This window comes from Papio anubis, chromosome 7 (genome assembly GCF_008728515.1).
Source record: "Papio anubis isolate 15944 chromosome 7, Panubis1.0, whole genome shotgun sequence".
Lineage (NCBI taxonomy): Eukaryota > Metazoa > Chordata > Mammalia > Primates > Cercopithecidae > Papio > Papio anubis.
The window spans coordinates 129,594,399-129,616,336 of NC_044982.1; the positions used below are offsets into that span (position 1 = coordinate 129,594,399).

Below are 21,938 nucleotides of genomic sequence, written 5' to 3' on the forward strand. Positions count from 1 at the left end.
AAGCCCGTAGTAGGCCCATTAGAAAACAATGCCTCTCTTCGTGTCTGTTCTAGGGCTTTTAGTTGAATTATCAAGCTTGTTCTTAATTTTCCCCACCCCTTCTAAATTCCTCAAGCCCAATCCTGTTTTTATCCCACTCCTAAAGTTCAAGGTATGGATCAGAAGAAACGGCAAGATAGCCCTGCATCCTCTGTCAGGTGATGGAAGGGAGTGAGAGGATGAACTTGTTTATGATCACACATTGAGCTGCCCTGAGCCTGCAGGACCCTTGGTGACACTGATCTGCCATGTAGATTAGTGGCTGCTCTTGTGGCTTCTCCCTGAGATGTGCCCACAGGACTCTGATCTCTGCCACCCATGAGCCAGCTGTGGTCTGAGATCTCTGTTTGTAAACATGTCTCATTGATACTAAAGGCCCCTAGACCAATGCCCTTATGGCTACATTTTGCCCCAAGAGGGACATGGTGCCAGTGTGCCATAGATCAGAGCAGATCAGGCAAGCCAAGGGTCCAGAAGTGACCATGCCAGAAACAGGCATATTCCTCACTTCAGTCTTTGGTTCACCGTTGGCTAGTGGTTGTTGCGTTCAGGGAATGCTCCTTGCCCCTGAGCTTGACTTTTTTTCCTGGACTCAGTATCCCTATAGCACACCCACAACAGAGACTGTGCCCACATCAAGACACCCCTGATCGCATCCAGACCCTTCCCCACTTAGCACATCCAGACACAGTACCCCTAAGTGAGAGATGATACACCAACACCTTACCTGTGTCACCGCTACTTAAAATCCAACTCTTTTCTACTCTTGTGGAGTTTCCACGTTGGCTTTTGAAAGACAAAGATAAGAAAATAATTTCGTCAACCTTATAAAACTTTAAAAAATATTCAGATATGCCCCAAACATTTTTCAGAAAAATAAGGCAATCTGAGAAAATGGTAACATGTGAGTAGTTGGTTAACTATGTCAGCATACCTCCAGCATTTTGCATGACTTATGAATAATGCATATTTTGTAAGCAGTATAGGAGAGATTCTTCCAAGGATAGGATAGTCCTGACTTTTTGTCAGGTTGATACCAACTCTGCCACAGCCTGCTGATAACTCTTTGCATATTTTTATTTTTCTCAGAATAGCAGTTAAATTAGGGTTTCTTTCTTCCATGGTACAGAGTGATAGTTCATATTATGTCACAAGAAATTGTTCGGTTACCTCCCTGTCTTTATTTATATGCACAGCTGCTGGTATTTCTATCTAGTCTCCCTGCCTCATTACCTTGGCTTCCTAATTCAATTAGAGAAATGTATTGAGAGGCTGCTACTTCAGAGACTATCATTTTCTTTTTTTTTTTTTTTTTTTTTTTTTTTGAGACGGAGTCTCACTGTGTCTCCCAGGCTGGAGTGCAGTGGCGTGATCTCGGCTCACTGCAAGCTCCGCCTCCCGGGTTCACGCCATTCTCCCGCCTCAGCCTCTCAAGTAGCTGAGACTACAGGCGCCCGCCACCACGCCCGGCTAGTTTTTTGTATTTTTAGTAGAGACGGGGTTTCACCGTGTTAGCCAGGATAGTCTCGATCTCCTGACCTCGTGATCCACCCGCCTCGGCCTCCCAAAGTGCTGAGATTACAGGCTTGAGCCACCGCGCCCGGCCGAGACTATCATTTTCAAACCACAAATTAGGACACAGAGTCTGGTAGGATTTTTGACTTATGAATCTGTTAGGCCGGTGCCACTAATGGCAAAAACTGCAATTACTTTTGCACTAATCTGTATGATTAATAAAAATCTTATCAATGGACATTCAAGCATTAATTTGGTATGCATTTAATAGGCTGACTTAATTTTTTCTTTTATTTTCTCTTTCTTAAAAAAGTTTTTTTCACTTTTATTTTTAAAATTGATTTCAGCTAAATAATTTCTTTTTCTTTCTTTTTTTTTTTTTTTAAAGACAGTGTCTGGTCAGGCGTGGTGGCTCATGCCTGTAATCCCAGCACTTGGGGAGGCCAAGGTGGGTGGATCACTTGAGGTCAGGAGTTCTCTATTGAAAATACAAAAAAAAAAAAAATTAGCTGGGCGTGGTGGTGGGTGCCTTCTGTAAGCCCAGCTGCTACTTGGGAGGCTGAGGCAGGAGAATTGCTTGAACCCGGGGGCCGGAGGTTGCAGTGAGCGTAGATTGCACCACTGCACTCCAACCTGAGCCACAGAGTGAGACTGTCTCAAAAAAAAAAAAAATGACAGTGTCTTGCTATGTTGCCCAGGCTGGTCTCAAACTCCTGGCCTTAAGTGATCTTTCTGTCTCGACCTCCACTGGGATTAAGGACATGAACTGCCACGCCTTGCAAGATTGCTTTAACTGTAAATAATAAAATTCTGTGAAACTGGCCTTGCCCAAGGCACAGAGGCATGTGAGAGGTAGAGCTTGTACCCAAGTCTGTCGATTTTAATCAATTGCTAGATTAGGAAGAAAAGTTACATTCCTGATTTGTATTACTGAATGCCTAAGAGCTTTGCACTTAAAAACAAGAGTGATGATGGGGGAGCTATCTTAAGGGACTGTTAAATGCTTGATGCATATGACATGCTAGCAGAACCACAGCTGAAAAGACAGGAACTAACATCAGTGTGACTCTTTTGTCATTTGATTAAAATATAATCAGAGTAGAAGCGAAATGAGCATTTGTCATATTAAGGAATCTCAACCATTTGATTCCTATTATTCTGTAGCTTGAAATGTCCTTACCTCACTAATGACGTGGTGAAGATTAGCCTGTTACTCTGTTTAAAAAGTTAATTATCCAGGTTGGGCACGGTGGCTCACACCTATAATCCCAGCACTTTGGGAGGCTGAGGCAGGAGGATTGCTCAAGCCCAAGAGTTTGAGACCAGCCTGGGCAGCATAGTGGGACCCTGTCTCTAAAAAAAAAAAAAAAAAATTGTTTTTTGGTAGAGAAACACAGCCAGGTATGGTGGTGCACACCTGCAGCCCTAGCTACTAGGGAAGCTAAGGAGGGAGGATTAATTGAGCCCTGGAGGTTGAGGCGGCAGTGAGCTACGTTTGCACCACAGCACTCCAGCCTGGGTGACAAAGTGAGACCCTGTCTCAAAAAAAAAAAAAAAAAAGTAATCATCCAGCCTCAAATGTCTGTGACTCTTAACTGGACTACTTACAAGTTTAAGAGAGGGAGAATTATTTTTAGGGGCAATATCTCTTCCCTTTGACCTCCTGAGTTGGGGGCAAATAGAAACGCTTTGGAAACTTATTTCTTCCTTGGAGCAGACTCTGGGCCCAGGACTCCCATTTACCCCACGATAGCTGCTGCCACAGTGCCGCCGTGTACCTGCAGCAAACATGGTCTGAGGTGAACCAATGTAGCCTGGAATTTATTCACCCAGCTAGTACAGATTGGGCACTCCCATGCCCCAGGCACCACCCTGCTGGGGGGACATGGCAGGGGGCAGAGGTCATCCCAAGGCTGACCCCCGGGCATGGAACTTCCTCTGTCTTGTGCGAGGATGCGCAGAGCCAGGCTGCTCTGTGGGCTTCTAGCTGCAGGGCTTTGTACCAGGTATTCTGTTTACCACGTGGTACTTCTTTTTCTTCTGTTAAAAAAAAGAGGATAATACAAGTACTTGGTGGTGTCATTGGGCAGAAGAAAGAAGTTGATACATGACACATAGTAAACATGCAATAAAGCCGTTACTATGAACTTTAGAACTATTGCTGTTTCCAGCTGCTGTTACTTTATTATGAGAGGCAGTAGGTACAATGTTTGAGGGCAGAGATTTGGAGCAGACCACCTGGGTTTGAAGCCAAGCTGTGGGAGCTGAGCAAGTTACTCCACCTCCCTGTGCTTCATTCAGTTTCCTGCCTTGTGAAGTTGTAAGGATTAGATAAGTGATATGTAAAATGTTTACAGCAGTGCTTGATATGTAATAAGAATTAGCTGTTATGTGAGAATAATAATAATGTATTTCATTCATTCAACGAATACTTGGGGGTTGCCCATGCCATGCATCGTGGCACTCTACTAGGTCTTGGAGCAGAATAGTGAATAAGACTTGGTCCAGGGGTCAGTTTAATCAGGGAGCCAGGCACTCAGGTAATGATGTTAGAGGAGACTTCTAAACGAGATGATGCCTGACCTGTGCTGGGTGAGAGTTTAGTAGGCATAGAGTTGGGGGTGAGGTAGGGAGGAGTTCATAGAAGAATACCCTAAGCTGGGGGACAATGGGAATGTAGGTACTGAAGATCCCACCTCACACACACACTCTGGAAACACAGAAACAAAGCCCAGTATGATATGCACAGAAAATGGTGTGTTGGGAACATCAAAGCTGGGAGAAAGCAGGGGTTAGAGATGGACAAGGACAGGCCAGAGAAGCCTCACTAAGATTTGCACTTCAAACGCATGCGCAGTTACCTTGAGGGGTTCCAGACCAGGCTTGTGAAGGCAGCCACTGTCCTCTGACTGCCCGTCTCCCTGGGATGAGGGCAACCAGAGCCCTTTTCGTGCCCTGTAGGATGGATGCCCTGAGCATCTCAGAGAGCCTGGGCTGCCTCCCTCCACCTCCCCCTCCCTCTCCCTTCCCCCTCCCTTTCCCCTCCCTTTCCCCCCTCCTCCCCTTTCCCCCTTCCTTCCCTTCCCCCTTCCCTCCCCTCCCCTCCCCTCCCCTTCTGTCTTCTCTCTTCTCTCCTCTTCTCTTTTCTTCTCTTCTCTTGTTTTCTTTTCTTTTCTTTCTTGATGTAGTCACGGTGTGTCACCCAGGCAATAGTGCAGTGACACAATCACGGCTCACTGCAGCCTTGACCTCCTGGGCTTAAGTGATCCTCCCGCCTCCAGCTCTCGCGAGTAGCCTGGACCACAGGCATGTGCCACCACGCCCAGCTAATGTTTTAATTTTGTGTAGAGATGGGGTCTCGCTATGTTGGCCAGGCTGAGCCACCACACCCAGTCTTCAAAGGGGCTTTTGGTGAGGATCAGAGATAGGAGCCACCATTCTAGGGTTCCTGGAGTTTGTGAGGGAAAGAGGACAGAACCATTCTGGTAGTGCTTGCAGGAAGCACTTCCTGAGACAGAAAGAATACAAAGCAGGTACCCAAGAGAATTTCCTGCTCAGCCTGAGGACAAGCCCAGACCCTGGGGACTACTGACATGTCCCACCTGTGGTTAGAAGGGTTTTCTGAGGTGGGAGGTGTAGATAGAGCAGGGGCCTTGGGAGCCCTGATGGAAAGTGTGGGGAATTTAGAACACGAACACAGGCCGGGTGTGGTGGCTCAGCCTGTAATCCTAGCACTTTGGGAGGCCGACGCGGGTGGATTATGAGGTCAGGAGTTCGAGACCAGTCTGGCCAACATAGTGAAATCCCGTCTTTACTAAAAGTACACAAAAAATTAGTTGGGCGTGGTGGTTTGTGCCTGTAATCCCAGCTACTCGGGAGGCTGAGGCAGGAGAATGGTGTGAACCCAGGAGGTGGAGGTTGCAGTGAGCTGAGATTGCGCCACCGCACTCCAGCCTGGGCAACAGAATGAGACTCCGTCTCAAAAACAAACAAAAAAAACAAAACAAAAGAAAAAAAAGAACACAAACACAGGTTAGGTTGTACTTGTGAGAACAAAACCTAGGCTCTCAATTTTCCACAGCAGAGTAAAATACGTTTGGGAAATAGAACAGAAGTTATTTAAACTCCCTATGGCTAGACTTGAAATTGACAAGAAAAGGCCCAATAGGGAATGGCAGTGTGTCCCCAGGTGTGGAACATAGCACCAAGATAGACCTTAACATCGGTATTACAACCCCACATTGGTATATTTTACAATATTTGTCTTTTCCTTTCCTTTTTTAAACAGGGTCTTGCTTCGTCACCAGGCTGGAGTGCAGTGGTGCAATCACAGCTTACTGCAGCCTTGAACTCCGAGGCTCAAGCGATCCTCCCACCTTTGCTTCCCAAAGCCTGGGGATTACAGGCATGAGCCACTGCGCCTGGCTTACAACATTTGTCTTCGTAGCTATTTTTACACATTGAAGAAACAAAACTAGCACACCAAACTAGCACCAGGTTTAATCAAAATTATTAAGGACAGTTTACAGAAAAATTTGAAGCATAGTACTGGTGGAACGTGGATATAGGAAACTTGCTAAAATAGTTGAAAATGACTGAGGTTTGGGAAAGATTGCAATATGGTATGGTGTATGTCAGAAAAGTCATGGGGCCCGGGCGCAGTGGCTCACACCTGTAATCCTAACCCTCTGGGAGGCCGAGGCAGGCAGATCGCCTGAGGTCGGGAGTTTGAGACCAGCCTGGCCAACATACTGAAACCTCGTCTCTACTATAAAAATACAAAAATAAACTGGGCGTGGTAGCGCATGCCTGTAGTCCCAGCTATTCGGGAGACTGAGGCAGGAGAATCACTTGAACCAGGGAGGTGGAGGTTGCAGTGAGCCAAGATCACGCCATTGCACTCCAGCCTGGGTGACAGAGCAAGACTCTTTCTCAAAAAAAAAAAAAAAGAAAAGTCATGGGGAAAGTCAGACATGGTAATCCTAGGGCAGACATACCACATGGAGGGTGGGATACCTTCCTGCTTCAAATGGTGTTAATATTGAAAGAACCCGTAGGTTGAAAGAGGTACAAACTTGAACACGTCTTTACAAAGTGAAGAGGAAGTTACATAAAGACCTTGCTTTGCGACCTGTGGTCTGGCGATGGGTGGCTTCTCTTGGGCAGCGTGTCATCCAGGACACCCTTGTCCTCATCCTGTAGTGGGTTAGAGGTGGGGATGGGGGCGGCCTGGCAGCTACAAAAGTTTCCACAACAAAGCCTCTAAAACTGGGTAATCATCAACCTCACCAGTAAAGCCACTACACAGTTCCTGACATGAGATTAGTATTTGGTACAATGCTTCCAGAATAATCAAAATTTTTATAATATTTTTTCATCTGTGATGATATTAAACAGTGGTATTTGAAGAGTAGCTGGCCCTTAGTAAATGTCATGCACCGTAATTCATCACACCTAACATGCTACTGGTTATAAAAGGAGCATCATTATTTTATTTACTGCATTGAAAAATAAAAAAAACACTGCCAGTTAAGCTATGACACATCATTGATTAGAAGACATCCTTTTTTTTTTTTTTTTTTTTTTTTGAGATGGAGTTTCACTCTTGTTGCCCAGGCTGAAGTGCAATGGCGTGATCTCAGCTCACTGCAACCCGTGCCTCCCAGGGTCAAGCAATTCTCCTGATTCAGCCTCCAGAGTAGCTGGGATTACAGGCATGTACCACCGTGCCTGGCTAATTTGGTATTTTTAGCGGGAACGGGGTTTCACCATGTTGGCCAGGCTGGTCTTGAACTCCTGACCTCAAGTGATCTGCCCTCCTTGTCCTCCCAAAGTGCTGGGATTACAGGCACAAGCTGCTGCGCCCAGCTGATTATAAGACATCCTAATTTCAGAATGTGAAAATGTGAAAAAAAATACATCTTAGAGTTGACGGAACACATTAACTCTTCATTTACAACATCTTATCTTTGAACTGTTCATTGATGTAGAAAAATGATCTTTTTGAGATTAACATTTCAGGCAGAGAAAGTAAAAGAAAGCCATTGTGTCTCTTCCTTCTGGGGACCTATTGTTAAAAAAAAGAGTTTGCTATATCTGCGAGCTGGAATAAACAAAAAGAACTGGAGACTGAGTTGACATGAAATAATAAAAAATATGGAAAACAGTGTCAGACATTTATATATTTCATTCTGCTTAGCGACATTCCTTCACATCCATTATCTTATTTGATCTAATTTTTTTTCCACAATGAAAACAGCTCTATGTGTGTATATTTTATAGATACACACTCAGTAGAAAAATAAAACCATACAGAAAGTACACTTAGAGACAAACAACCACAACATTTTAACAACTGTATTTTTGTACAGAGATAGTGCATATAAATACTATCATATGTTCAATCAAAACAAAATTGGGGCTCGTTACCATCCCTTGTTATTTTTAACAAACTTTTTTTTTCCTCCTCCTTCTAACCCACTCAACCAATGTTGCTAGCTTGGTGTTCACCTTCCATGCATTGGATCATGTCATCATGTAAAACCAACTCTACCCCTAAAAGGATTGGGGGTGGTTTGATGGTTCGTCTTATTTGATCTTCCCAATGACCTGGGGGCAGTGTAGTGTTATGAACCCCTTTTTGCTGAGGAGGGGACAGGCTCTGAGAGGTGGAGTGATTTGTGTGACACTCTATGGCTAAGTGGCACAGTGTCTTGGCTGGGAGGGCTAGTCTTTGAGAGTTGTCCTTGGCTTTTTTGAGATCAGGTTGGTCACAGATACAACCTTGCAGCCTCAGACAGTCCCAGTTGATGCCTCTTCCTCCAGCTTTATTATTAACAACTGTCTCTTCTGCATCAAAAGTGTCCCAGGTTGAATGGTGCATTATATGTTTGCTCTAGTGGTGGAACACTTCTCCAGTGGGGGCCAACTCTTCTGGGAAAGTTGATTCCAGACACCACCAAGAGATCACCGGACCCACGGTAGATCTGGAGCCAGTGTCTACCCTTGGACTTAACGATGATATTGGAAGTGAGCTGTGGTATAGCAGAAAGAGCAGAGAAAAGGAAGTCAGAAATCCCTGTGTCAAGTCTCAGGGATTAAAGGAGACCATGTATGTGAAAATCCTACACAAATAATGAATTTGTGGTATGGGCACATATATTTAAGTGGATGAAACTTTATGAATGAGCACAAACTCCATATTCATTGAGTATTCTCTGCCCCAAGCCTCACATGCCAACCCCCCAGTGCACTTTTCCACCCACTCCAAGCAAAGGCAACATGGTGCATTATGACCCCAGGCTTCAGTTTCTCCATTTGTGAAATAGTGCAGAAATTATAATACTTGTGTCTTGCAAGTGTTGTGAGAATTAAATGAGATAATTATGTAAAAAGCATTGGCACATATTTCTGGTTTCAGTAAATGTTAGTTCTAATTACCTAGGGGTGTAAGGGAATGAGAGTGGTTTGTTGGCTACTGACTACCCTGTCCCCTGTGCACTGTTCCAGAAACACTTTTTCTTTGTATTGTACTCTGTGCACTGAAGTCCAGCACACACATACTTGCTTCAGAGACACATCTTCCCATCACCAAAATATTAGGGGGTTTAAATTTCATAAAGTTGAAATAAAGTGCAAGCCCATTGCTGGTTTGCAGACCAGTTTGCAAGCCCACTTCTTTGTATGTAGCAGACAAATATTTTTGGCTGAGTTTTCATAATTTGCAATGGAAATAAATGTTTTTGTCCAGTAAAATGGCAGAAATGTAAAAGGTGGAATTCCAGAATGTCTTAAAATTAAAAGATCAAAGTGTTAGCAGGTGGTTCCTTTCCTGTTATTACTCACGGAGACAGAAAAATCCCATTAAAAAACAAGCTCAGTTCGACTGCAGGCCAGAGTGTTACCCATTGTCCATTGTTCACCACAAGAGTATGGTTTATCTGCTTCTCGGGGTGATCCACTTATAACACGGGGGGCATTCTAGTCCCAGGTTTTCTGAAGTCAGATCTGCTGTCCTATTGTGCTCATGGGCCACCTGAATGGCCCAGACATGATACTATCTTATTGTCCGGACAGCATCTTCCAATCACCTTTCAAACCTGGACTTAGCACAGAATCCAGTCTTAGGACAGTCCTAGCTTTTGACTTTGAGAGTTTGGTCAGTGTCCAACAGCACCCCAGAAAATGCTCAATTATATTGATGTTTCTATTTCTTTTAAGATTTTACTGACACATGCATATGGTTAAAAATTGTGAACTGTACAGAAAGGTCTAAAATGGAAAATAAAAGTTACACATCTCTTAGAACTCCAGGTTTTCTCCCCAAAAGTACCAACAAAACAATTATAGCACACATGCCTTTTTAAAAAAAATTACACAAATTCAATAATTCCATATCTGTTCCACATATTGACTACTCTTTCAGTGAAAGTGTCTTGAAGCTCTTTCCATGTCAGTAGATGCAAGTTCCTTTGATGACTGCAAAGTACTCCTTTGCAGAGTGTGCTGTATTCTGATCAGTCCCTTAATGATGCTTCTGTTTCCCTATTACAAACTTTGCTACAGTGAACAACCTTGCCTATGTATCTTTTGCAGGTATATCTTGAGGTAATTCCTAAAATATACAGTTGCCGGCTCAAAAAGGATGAGGCTTTGATTTTTTTGTTTGTTTTGTTTTGTTTTTTTGTTTTTGAGACGGAATCTCGCTCTTTTGCCAGGCTGGAGTGCAGTGGCACGATCTCAGCTCACTGCAACCTCCGCCTCCTGGGTTCAGGCGATTCTCCTGCCTCAGCCTCCTGAGTAGCCAGGACTACAGGCACATGCCACCATGCCCAGCTAAATTTTGTATTTTTAGTAGAAACGGGGTTTCACTATGTTGGCCAGGATGGTCTCGATCTCTTGAGCTTGTGATCTGCCCACCTCGGCCTCCCAAAGTGCTGGGATTACAGGCATGTGCCACAGCACCTGGCCGAGACTTTGATTTGTATTTAGTCGATTATGTTTATATATTGGTCTGTGTCTCTAAAATTTCAATACTGATTTCCAAATTGCTACCTAAAAATACTGTGCGGTATACTCTTTGTAGAAGTTTGGAAGAGTACTGATGGTCACCTCCTCCCCCCTGCCCTGTACGGGGGCCTTGTTGTACTTACACAACACACTTAATTGTCTCTCTTTTCTGGGCATTTGAAGGCATTTGAAGATGGTGATTACCCAGTATATGGGTAACTCCTCCTTTCTCCCAGATGAATCAAAGAACAGTGCTCCCTGGGACACTAGTAAAGTGTTTGCAAAACCGCTGCTCTGTCGGCCGGGCCTACCCTGGGGCTGTCTCCTGGGCAATGAAGGTGGACTTTCAGGAGAGAATAATCCTCCCTGTGTATGCTGACTCACCTTTGCTCTTCCTGGTCCCCACCCTGGTAAACACACCCCAGTTAGTGAGGTTCCACCTTTAAAAAAATCAGTCAGGGAATCACGCAGCTGAGGTTCCCAGCCTCAAGGCTGAGTTCTTCCTCTGTGTGAGGGACTCTGCTGTTTGGGTGCCACCTCTTAAATGTTAGCAACAAACCAGGCTATTATGTGGATAGGGGCGTACCCTACTTTCCAGAACTTGCACATGAATCAACTGCTTTTTAATAAACTACATCATCCTTAGAAACTGAATGTGGATCTAAGAGTGTCTGTTCTCAATCTCTATCTAATGGAAATTTCTCCCTCATCATTTGTAGGAAGTCTCAGGGGTAAGAGTAACTTTTCATTATTGTGACTACATTCATGTTGTAGCTGGCATGCCTGCCACCGCCCTCCTCCCTGTGCACAGTGTGCTGCGCTCACCAGGGGCTGCTGGAAAATGCAATACCTTGTCCAGTGTCCACCTGTTTAAAATGGTACCATTTTTAGTGTGGGAAGCAAAAGGGAATTCGTCAAAAATGAAGCTCGCCTGAGAGTCGTGAGGTGGTAGCCTTTGCCCTCTGAAGAGAATGGCTGTCCTCACACTGATGAGGAACCATCTCTGCTGCCCTCTCCCAGCACACATGGCAGCCAAACCTGCCCCTGCCTGTCAGCAGGGGTAGAGGAAGAAATGAGGGGCAAAACAGGTGTGAAGGGTTAGTTGCTCCAGAGCCCTAATGCATATTCTCACAATTCCAGGGTAGTAGTTTGTGTCTTAGAACAACTTTCAGCCTCTGCTCCCTAGATCGCAGGATTGTATATGGTAACGGCGCCCCACCACCCTGCCCACTTACTCCCAGGATTCAGCGGCTGTGTGCAGAGGCCGTGTGCCTCTGGACAAGTCACACTAGTACTAAACTCTCTTGTCCCCACCCCAGTAACAGAAAAGGGTTTTTGTTTCACTGTGGGGAACTTTTCAGCCTCCTAGGCTGTGCTGAGAGCCTGCACATCCATGTTTGGTTTCCAGCTTTCCTGACAACCTTACCACTCTCTGTTAGAGCTTCCCAGCTCAGCCCTAGCCCAGCTTTCATTGATCCACCTTGTCCTTGACGCTCTGGGCAGGTCAGGTTCTCCCAAAGGCTCTGAGTTGCTCCCACCTCCAGGTTCTTTCCTCCCTCCCTTTGCCTCATCTGGGTGGGTTTTTGGGGGAGTGGGGAGAAGAAACACATAGTGAGGAGTGGTCACTAAAGACAGAAGTTATCATTAGAAAACCTTGGGCAGTTTACAGTTTTTCAGCAGTAAAATAGAGATAGTAATACATAGTATGGGGGGAGGGTTGTGAAGGTTGAATGAGTTCACATATGTGACTATAATTGCCTGGCAGAGGGAGGGAGAGACAGGGAAGGGAGACAGTAGTTAGGGAGGGAGGACAGAAGAGAGACAGAGAGAGGGGGAGAGAGAGAGAGAGAGAGAGAGAGAGAGAGAAACTGATATGTGACCTACTGGATATAAAAAAAGTATCAAATCAAAAATAGCTTTGGTGTTTAGTCTTTAATGCTAAGAAGAGATGATCATGAATAAAAATTATGTCTTTTTTTGGTTTGTTTGTTTGTTTTTTGAGACAGAGTCTCACTGTATCACCCAGGCTGGAGTGCAGTGGCGTGATCTCAGCTCACTGTAAGCTCTGCCTGCTGGGGTCACACCATTCTCCTGGCTCAGCCTCCCGAGTAGCTGGGATTACAGCACACACCACCATGCCCGGCTAATTTTCTATTTTTTTTTTTTTTTTTTTTTAGTAGAGATGGGTTTTCACTATGTTGGTCAGGTTGGTCTCGAACTCTTGACCTCGTGATCTGCCTATCTCGGCCTCCCAAAGTGCTGGGATTACAGGCGTGAGCCATCATGCCCAGCCTAAAAATTGTATGTCTTTTTAATGATACATTTTGTTTTGGAGACAGTCTGTCGTTCCGTTGACATGTTAAACTTAATGGCTAGAAATATCCAGTAAGTCATTCATTTAGGAGACTGTGAAGAAACCACGTTTGGATGCATCCATAGTCATTGAATCTTCGGTTCACATCTTGCCTTTGCTACTTATTAGTTGGGAGATCTCAGTTTCCTCCTATGTGGCATGGGAATATTAACCCCTCTCTCCTAGGATTGCTTGCAGTAGTAAGTAGATCACCCTCCACAAATCAAATAACTCTTTGCTTTGCATATTGTAACCACTGTCGCCTCGTTGGAGATCGCAGACTGGAAAATGAGTCCTCTTCGAGCACTAGAGACTGGGGCTAGGAATCTTCAGTGTCGAGTGATATTTGGAACTATAAGACTCAATGAACTCCACTGTGAGTGCTGTTCTACTAGGAAATAACTACCGTGAGAAAGAGGAGAAAACAGCCTCTGAGTGGGGGCAGTCAGGAATGTGTCTCTGTGCAGTGAGACACAGAAAAACTGATGGCTTTGATAGGTTCTGCTAGGAAGGCAGTTTCTTTGGATCAGCACAAACACATACACCATGACACAGAGCTTCTCTGTTTCTTGTCCTTTATAGAAGTCTAATAACCACTTATTAACAGCCCTTGTGTTTTGTTCAACGGTGCTTACATTTTTAGACGTCTATGAGGGCTAAAAACCAACCAACCAACCTACAGGTTGGTTACTCTGGGACCTTAGTTTTCTGTGCAGAGTTACCGTGGGTGCCCGGAAACCTGGAAAAGGTGGGGAGGTGAGGAGAGGAGGAATCACTGGGAATTATCTGGCTGGACGGAGACCATGGGCATTCAGTGGAAATCTAGTGAGTCACGCTGTGGCCAGTGCTTTTTTCTCTTTCTGCTTTGCCACAAGAGGAAGAAGGAGTGGTGAGGTCTGAGGTAATTTTGTAGAATTGATGCTGCATGTAGTTCTGAGAATGCCAGATATAGAGAGTTTCCCTCTGCAAGACAGCATGGGTGGCAAGCCTTCCAGAATCCCTTCCCATGTATCCTTTTCCGGTGGTAGCCCTTCTTGGCTGATTTTAGAAGATGACTTTTCCTAGAGCCTCTTAGAACTTGCTGTTAGCAAAGGATCTGTGTTTCCCATAGAAAAAAAAAAGTAAACCATTTAATGAATTTTTAAAATAAAATTTGAAATGGCTTCTATCTTGTGTCTTTTCATCTTCTCCTCTCAAAAAGCCTCATTTTCCCTTTTTTCATCCTAGTTTTGATGTCTGAGCAGTTGGCCCGTCTAGATACCCTTATTCAGAATTTTTCTCTCCTTCATTCAAAGTCCCCCAAGTAGTGAGCAGGGAGGGAGCAGGGGCGAGTCTCACCCAGTTCAGTGCCCACTGCACTTACCCATTGGCGACACTCCCAGTAGAATGCAAGCATTTGAAGGTAAGGGAGGATCTTCCAATATTGTCATGTAATATTTGCCATTACCTCATATTTATTAACTTTTTTGCTGATAAGTGTAGATTATAATGAATGTCTTTCCTCCTCTGGTCTCCTCCGGCAAATTCTAAATATCTTAGACCTACTTCAAATGGCTCCTTTTCCGGGAAGTCATTTCTTCTGCCTCTCCCAGGACAAAGTGGCCTACCCTCCACTCCTGGAACGCCCATTTTGTGTGTGTATGTGTTGACTGTTATTGATGTGTGAATCACTTTGTTCCATCATCATCTAGGTGTCCTTCAAGGAACTTTGAACTGCCCAAGTGCTCAGCTCCCCAAGTGCTCATGAATCAACTTTGTTCTATCATTATCTAGGTGTCTTCATGGGACTTTAAGCTACCCAAGTGTGCCATAAGAACTTGGCATATAGCTGAACACATGAGGAACCCCACTACAGAAATGTCAAATGAAAGGAAGCCCTGCAGTCCACAGAGTGGTCAGAGGCCGCCCCTGGTGTGAAGCTGAAAAATGCGAGACGTAGATGAGGGCCACAGCTTCGTCTACCCAAGGGGGCCACGCAGGGATGAGGTCTTCCTCTCCTGGGCGTGTTCCGTGATCTCATTTCGTCTGTCCTGTCCACATCCTTGTTATTAGAGCAGTCATCAGTCATAAAAATGTAGCCATCTTTTGAATATGGAAAGACAGTATTACATGTATGACAGTGATAGGTTTATGAAGGGAAAGTAATTTAGATGACTTGAGAAATTATGACTGTGTGACACAGCCTTTGTGTGATACACATTCTTTCCAGTTCTGGGTTCTATCATATAATGTGCAAAACGAGACTAGAAAGTTTCTGTGTCGTTGCTTATTTTCACTGACAAATTCAACACAACAGTATGGTTGAAGGAGTCATCAGAGACTATCGATCATGCGTTATGCTGTATTCCTGACACTGTTTAGCACTTCATGCGTGTTATTTTGTTTGATCCTTACAGCAACGTTGTGAAGTGGGTCTGTCTCCCATTTTACAAATGAGAAAAGAGGTCACTTTGTGTCACTTCAGGGACACAGTGAGCTTAGGGAGCTTTTCCCCACTTAGTCTGTAGATAGCAAAGCTGGAACTCGAATCCTCATCTTATTGATTGCAGAATCCTTCTCTGCACTGCTCATTCTGCTACATTTTATTTGAAGAATATTTGGGACACAGTGAGCGCTTAGGGAGCTTTTCCCACTTTACTTAGTCTGTAGGTAGCAAAGCTGGAACTTGAATCCTCATTGATTCCAGGATCTTTCTCTGCACTACTCATTCTGCTACATTTTATTTGAAAAAATATTTGGGAAATTAACAGCATTTTCTCTTTGTTACTGCAGGGGAAAACAAACTATCCTAGTAATTGTGTGTTTTATGTTCCCAGGGAAGCAAAGGTGCCTACCGATACCATTGGCAAAGCCACAATGTCAAGCACAGTGGTGTGGACGACATGGTGCTACTCTCCAAGATCACAGAGAATTCCATCGTGGAGAATCTGAAGAAGAGATACATGGACGACTACATTTTTGTATCCTTTATTGGCTGCTTTGGACATTTCTAAGTGATATTACCATGCCCACAGTTAACTTGTGGCTTTATGCTAGGTGCAGCAGCTCACGTGGGTAATCCCAGCAATTTGGGAGGCTGAGGCAGGAGAATTGCTTGAGCCCAGGAGTTCCAGACCATCCTGGGCAATACAGGGAGACCCCTTCTCTATTATAAAAAACAAACAAACAAACAAAAAACTGAACTTGTGGCTTTATTCCTGCTTGAGAAGAGGTGTCTGAAAGTCTGAATGGATGCTGTGTGCTCACATTGTTTTCACAGTTTCAGAATAAGGTTTTGTATGTTTATATCACTTGGTTCAGGCTGTGCAAAGGGCAGAGACGAGGTCCAATTATTCTCCTGGCGTTTCACAAAGTGAAGACGTAGCCAGTATTTACCTATTTTCATCTATAATATTGTCCCTTTGACATGCTGTAGTCATGCACGTGGTGTCTGAAACCTCTGCTCTTCCTAGAGGAAGTCCTGGTTTGCAAAGAGTTCTGTCAATAAAACATCCTGATTGCAAAGCAGAGACATTAAAGTCTGGACTTAAAAGGCTTAAAAATTTTGCCAGTTTTTCTGCATTTTAATGTTTACTAAAGGAAATGTGAGAAGTGAAGATTGACTATTGAAAATATCTGACGTTCAGGAGTTGTTCTTTATGTTTCAATTTTAGCTTGCCAGTTGCCAGTTTTTACGGGGCTTTAAAATATGCAGAATGGAAATTTGATTCAAATGTGGGTTGACTTCATTATCAACAGGGAACTGTGATATTTGCTTAAGTTCCTATAGGATTCAGGAGTTTCGTCTGATGCAACTATGTAAAGATATAGTGGTAGAACTATTGTGAGAGTTAGTCATGGACATGCAAAACTCTGTGTGAAATCTACATAATCGTACCAAAAAGTTTAACTTTGATGCCAGTAGTACCTTCTGAAAGTATGGTGTCATGGATGACCTATTAAAAAGTGGAGTCTTTGCTACTGATGTAATATACATCTTAGATTTTTACCCAAAAAGCTTGGGGAAGAATAGTTTTCACATCAGTGGCTTATTATGATTACTTAAACTGCTTGTTTGACTATTAGCTAAAAGCACTGAAACGTATGCAGTAATAACTTTTGCAGGGGCTGCCTATCCCATCACTGGTAAGTTGGGGGCGAGGTGGGGGTTCAAATTATCAGGTATTTAGTAAACAATACTATTAAATAATTAACAGCATTATTCCAAGGCATTGGGACCATTCTGACCAGTACTCTGCTGTTTCTTATTTACTATAAGGGAATTTTACCAATATCTATGTAGTTAAACCTCTGAACCTCTGTTTTCAAGGATTAACAGATACAGTTGGATTTATTGGCTGCATTATAATTGCATCATTTAAAAAATTTATTTTATCTTTATAGCACTTTGGGAGGCCGAGGCGGGTGGATCACTTGAGATCAGGAGTTTGAGACTAGGCTGGCCAACATGGGGAAACCCTGTCTCTACTAAAAACTCAAAATTAGCGGGCTATGGTGGCGTATGTCTGTAATCCCAGTTACTTGGGAGGCTGAGGCAGGAGAATTGCTTAAGTCTGGGAGGCAGAGATTGCAGCGAGCCAAAATCGCACCACTGTACTCCAGCCTGGGTGACAGAGCAAGACTCTTGTCTCCAAAAAAATAAATAAATAAATTTATTTTATTTTTAAGTGACAAATACTAATTGCATATAGTTGTGGGATATAATGTGATTTTTTTTTCTTTTCTTTCTTTTTTTTTTTTTTTTTTTTGAGACAGGGTCTCTCTCTGTCACCAGGCTGGAGTGCAGTGGCATGATCCTGGCTCACTGCAGCCTCTGCCTCCGGGGCTCAGGTGATCTTCCCACCTCAGCCTCCCAAGTAGCTGGACCACAGGCACACACCACAATGCCTGGCTAATTTTTTGTAGAGATAGGGTTTCACTATGTTGCCCAGGCTGGTCTCAAACTTTTGAAATCAAGCAACCCACCTGCCTCGGCCTTCTAAAGTGCTAGGACTACAGGTATGAGCCACCGCGCCTGGCAATGTGATGTTTTAATATGTGTATACATTTTGAAATAATAAAATCAAGCTAATTAACATATCCGTCACTTTACACCACACACAATAAGTATGTGAACATTTAAAATCTACACTCAGCAACTTTGAAATGTACATTATTACTTATGTAACTTCTGTATCAGGGTGGCGACCTATGGCTGACAGACAAAATCTTACTCACCACCATTTTTTGGACAGCAGTTTTGTTGGAACACAGCCATGGTCATTCGTTTAGTTGTTGTCTAGGGTTGTTTTCACACTACAGTGGCAGAGCTAAGTAGTTGTAACAGACTGTCTGCAAAGTCTCAAATATTTACTTTCTGGCCCTTTGCAGAAAAAAAATTGCTGACTTCTGCTCCAGATACCTGTGCAGGGCTTCCTTTTTTTGTTTTGTTTTGTTTTGAGATGGAGTCTTGCTCTGTCACCCAGGCTGAAGTGCAGTTGGCATAATCTCGGCTCACTGCAACCTTCACCTCCCAGGTTGAAGCGATTCTCCTGCCTCAGCCTCCCGAGTAGCTGGGACTACAGACATGCGCCACCATGCCCAGCTAATTTTTGTATTTTTAGTAGAGACAGGGTTTCACTTTGTTGGCCAAGATGGTCTCGATCTCTTGACCTCATCATCCGTCCGCCTCGGCCTCCCAAGGTGCTGGGATTACAGGCGTGAGCCACCGCACCTGGCAGCTTCATTTAATTTAATTGCACAAAAGCAGTTATGTTCAGTTGCAAGTTTTTATTTTATTTGGTCAAAATACTGAAATATACTTTATCTGGACTTATCACCATCAAAAAAATGTCAATCACTTTTACGTGCAGCACCCACAGCACTTGAAAACTGGCAACTAATTGATTAGAAGGAGCTGGGTGGCAGGATGTGGATCTGGACTGTCTGGCTTGGTCTGCATAGATCTGGTGACCGTAATGTTTTGTGACCTCTGTGCCTTGGTTTCCGTACCTGTAAAATGGGAGTAATAATAAAATCTCCCACATGAGGCTGTTGTAGGGTGAAACGAAATGAAGAATGCAGCAAGTAAACAGTAAGTATGAGTCATTATTACCACGCACTGGGGCAGGTGTGTAAGTGCTTCCCATATTTCCGAGTTATTTTCCAAAAATTCAACTGTAAAGTTGTTTATTGGAAATTAAAATTATTTTGCCACAGAAACCTAAGTTATAAATGGAGGATTGACAAGCCCATAGAAATCTTCATTTCTACTGAATGTAGTAGTTGAACAAATTGTATTTTGAAATGTTCTTGGAACGTGGGCTGAACTTACTGCGTTGTAAATATGGAAATACGATTTTTTGATAAGCTGGGTATAAGAAGAAACAAATGATGTCTGTAGTCAGTCCCTCCTAACTGCAGACAGCCTCACTCCTCCCCATCACGATTGTTTCTCCCAAAACACCAGAAGCAGGGACTATGTCTTGTATATCTTCTTCAAAAAGCAACATATAAAAACCCCTTAAAGCAATACGTGTTCATTTAACATGGTTCATACCATGCAGTCAAGCAAAAAGGAAAATACCAAAGTCACCCAGAACCCATCGCCAAAGGTTAGTTCTTATTAATCTGTTGGTGTAGAGCTTTCAGTTTAACCACATATGGTCATGCATATAGGTGTGCTTTCTTGTTAATTTTAACAAAAATGGCATCATCCTGCCTCATGTATTTCTTGGTTTCCTGCATAATTTTTGGCATGGTGCATTGTATTAAGTATTCATTGACAATTTGTTGACTGTTAAGACTTGCTTTTTAAATTCAGACAACAGAGTTTTTAAATGACTCACACAGAGAGGGCTGTTTATGCGCCTTTGAATTAATGCTTTTGAATCGATGACTGATGAATCGTGTGCTCTACCAAGGAAATGAGTTACTGGACCACTAATGACTTTATGTTTTAGAAATCTCTACCCACTCAATATATGGGAAGCCCAGCATAAATGTGCTTTCTATCATTAGCACAGAGTAGCTTTCAGCTTTGAGGAAGCTTGATGGATGTTTATGAAATAACACGGGTGGTCTGCTGCAAATCTTCCTCTGCTAAGTGATAAAAGCGTCCTTTAACACTTCAGTGTTAAGGGAATATTATAATAGAATGGCATTACTGTAAGTAAGAGTTGGGTTTTTTTCCTCTCCTATGTTTAATTGTTAAGACAAGAAGAGACTTGATTTCACATTAAGTTATAAAATTGCTCACTTTATCCCTTCTATATCTAATTCCTGCACATTGTCTTGTACTGAAAGTCAGCATTTGGGGCAATCGATTGTTAATGCATTCAGGCTGAATGCACATTTCTTCTACATTAGGGAAAAAAAAATCCACTTTGAAAATGCTGACATTGTTTACCAATAAAACTCCATATTTTTGAGTTATTTGTCCTATGACAAAGAAGGTTTAATTTGCCATCTGTTTGTCATCAACGTTGCCACACTTTTTACAGTTACATTGTAAGATCTATGAGGAAAACATTAGTGTTCTCTGTTGTGCGTGGGGAGAGAGCACTTCTGACCACTTGGCTGACGAAAAGAGTTCCTGTGCAAAGCACTCCGTGCTCCTTCGGTCCAACTTTCCAAACTTGTTTTTACTCAAAGACCGCACATTTTTAATCCTTGAATTAGGAGTCCAGACTTTTGTGCTAGCCCCACTGGATTTCAAAGCAGTGTAGTTGTTTTCGAGCGAGGCGTGGCCCTTGGCATCCAGTTCACTTGGAGGGGCAGCGTGCTACATAGCAAGATAGATGCCCGGCTGAAGCCAGAGCCTCGAGTTCCAGCCCACCCATTCTCCACGTGACTCTGGGAAAGTCACCTCACCTCCCTGTGCCACCTCAGGGATGAACCCAGGGAAGTCCACTTAACCAGCATAGGTGGTTTTGGGAAATTCACTGACTATTAAAACAGATTTTAACTGGCAGGGTGTAGTGGCTCATGCTTGTAATCCCAGCACTTTGGGAGGCCGAGGTGGGCGGATCATGAGGTCAAGAGATCGAGACCACCTTGGCCAACGTAGTAAAACCCCGTCTCTACTAAAAATACAAAAATTAGCTAGGTGTGGTGGCACACGCCTGTAATTCCAGCTACTTGGGAGGCTGAGGCAGGTGAATTGCTTGGACCCGGGAGGCGGAGGTTGCAGTGAGCCAGGATTGAGCCACTGCACTCCAGCCTGGTAACAGAGCAAGACTCCGTCTCAAAAAAAAAAACAACAAAAAACAAAAAAAAAAAAAAAGAAAAGAAAAGTTCAACTCTTAGCACTGCCTAATAAGACTATTGAATTGAAAACAAATATTTGAGGCTGAGCATGGTGGCTCATGCCTGTAATCCCAGCACTTTGGGAGGCCGAGGCGGGCAGATCACAAGGTCAGGAGATCGATATCATCCTTGCTAACAAGGTGAAACCCGTCTCTACTAAAAATACAAAAAATTAGCCGGGCATGGTAGCGGGTCCTTGTAGTCCCAGCTACTCTGGAGGCTGAGGCAGGAGAATGGCGTGAACCTGGGAGGCGGAGCTTGCAGTGAGCCGAGATCACACCACTGCACTCCAGCCTGGGCAACAGAGTAAGACTCTGTCTCAAAAAAAAACCAAAAAACAAAACAAAAAACAAACAGAAAACATTTTAAAGTTGTGCCACCATCACATTTCATAAAAGAAAGAATATTTTTACACCAAAAATGTAGGCAGGAAATAATCTAAGAATAAAGGACAGTTTCTTTATATTGAATAAATTAAACTTTATGAAAAATTCAGTGCATTGTTTCTTTTTTTGTCATTCTTGCTGCAGGTTAGTGGAAACTCATAGATCCATGGACAGGCATTTGGGAACCCATCAATTAAAGATATCTTGGGTCTCTTTGGTCTCCCAGAGTCTTTTAAATAATTGACTTTTTTTTTACTCCTGTTTTTTGGTATCATAGCTTCATATCTTCCTGCAGTTTGAAAATTAACCTTAGGCCACACCTTCACCACCAAGGATTATGTGGGTAGGGA

General features: G+C 43.5%; 1 protein-coding gene across 1 annotated transcript in view; it reads left to right on the plus strand.

The window, feature by feature from the left end:
* LOC116275815 (unconventional myosin-Ie-like) overlaps positions 1-21,938 on the plus strand; it is a 94,553-nt gene that overhangs the window by 61,988 nt on the left and 10,627 nt on the right. Inside the window, exon 2 of the mRNA XM_031668600.1 lies at positions 15,733-15,876. Coding sequence (XP_031524460.1) covers positions 15,733-15,876 — 144 coding nt within the window. The remainder of the gene's footprint in view (positions 1-15,732; positions 15,877-21,938) is intronic.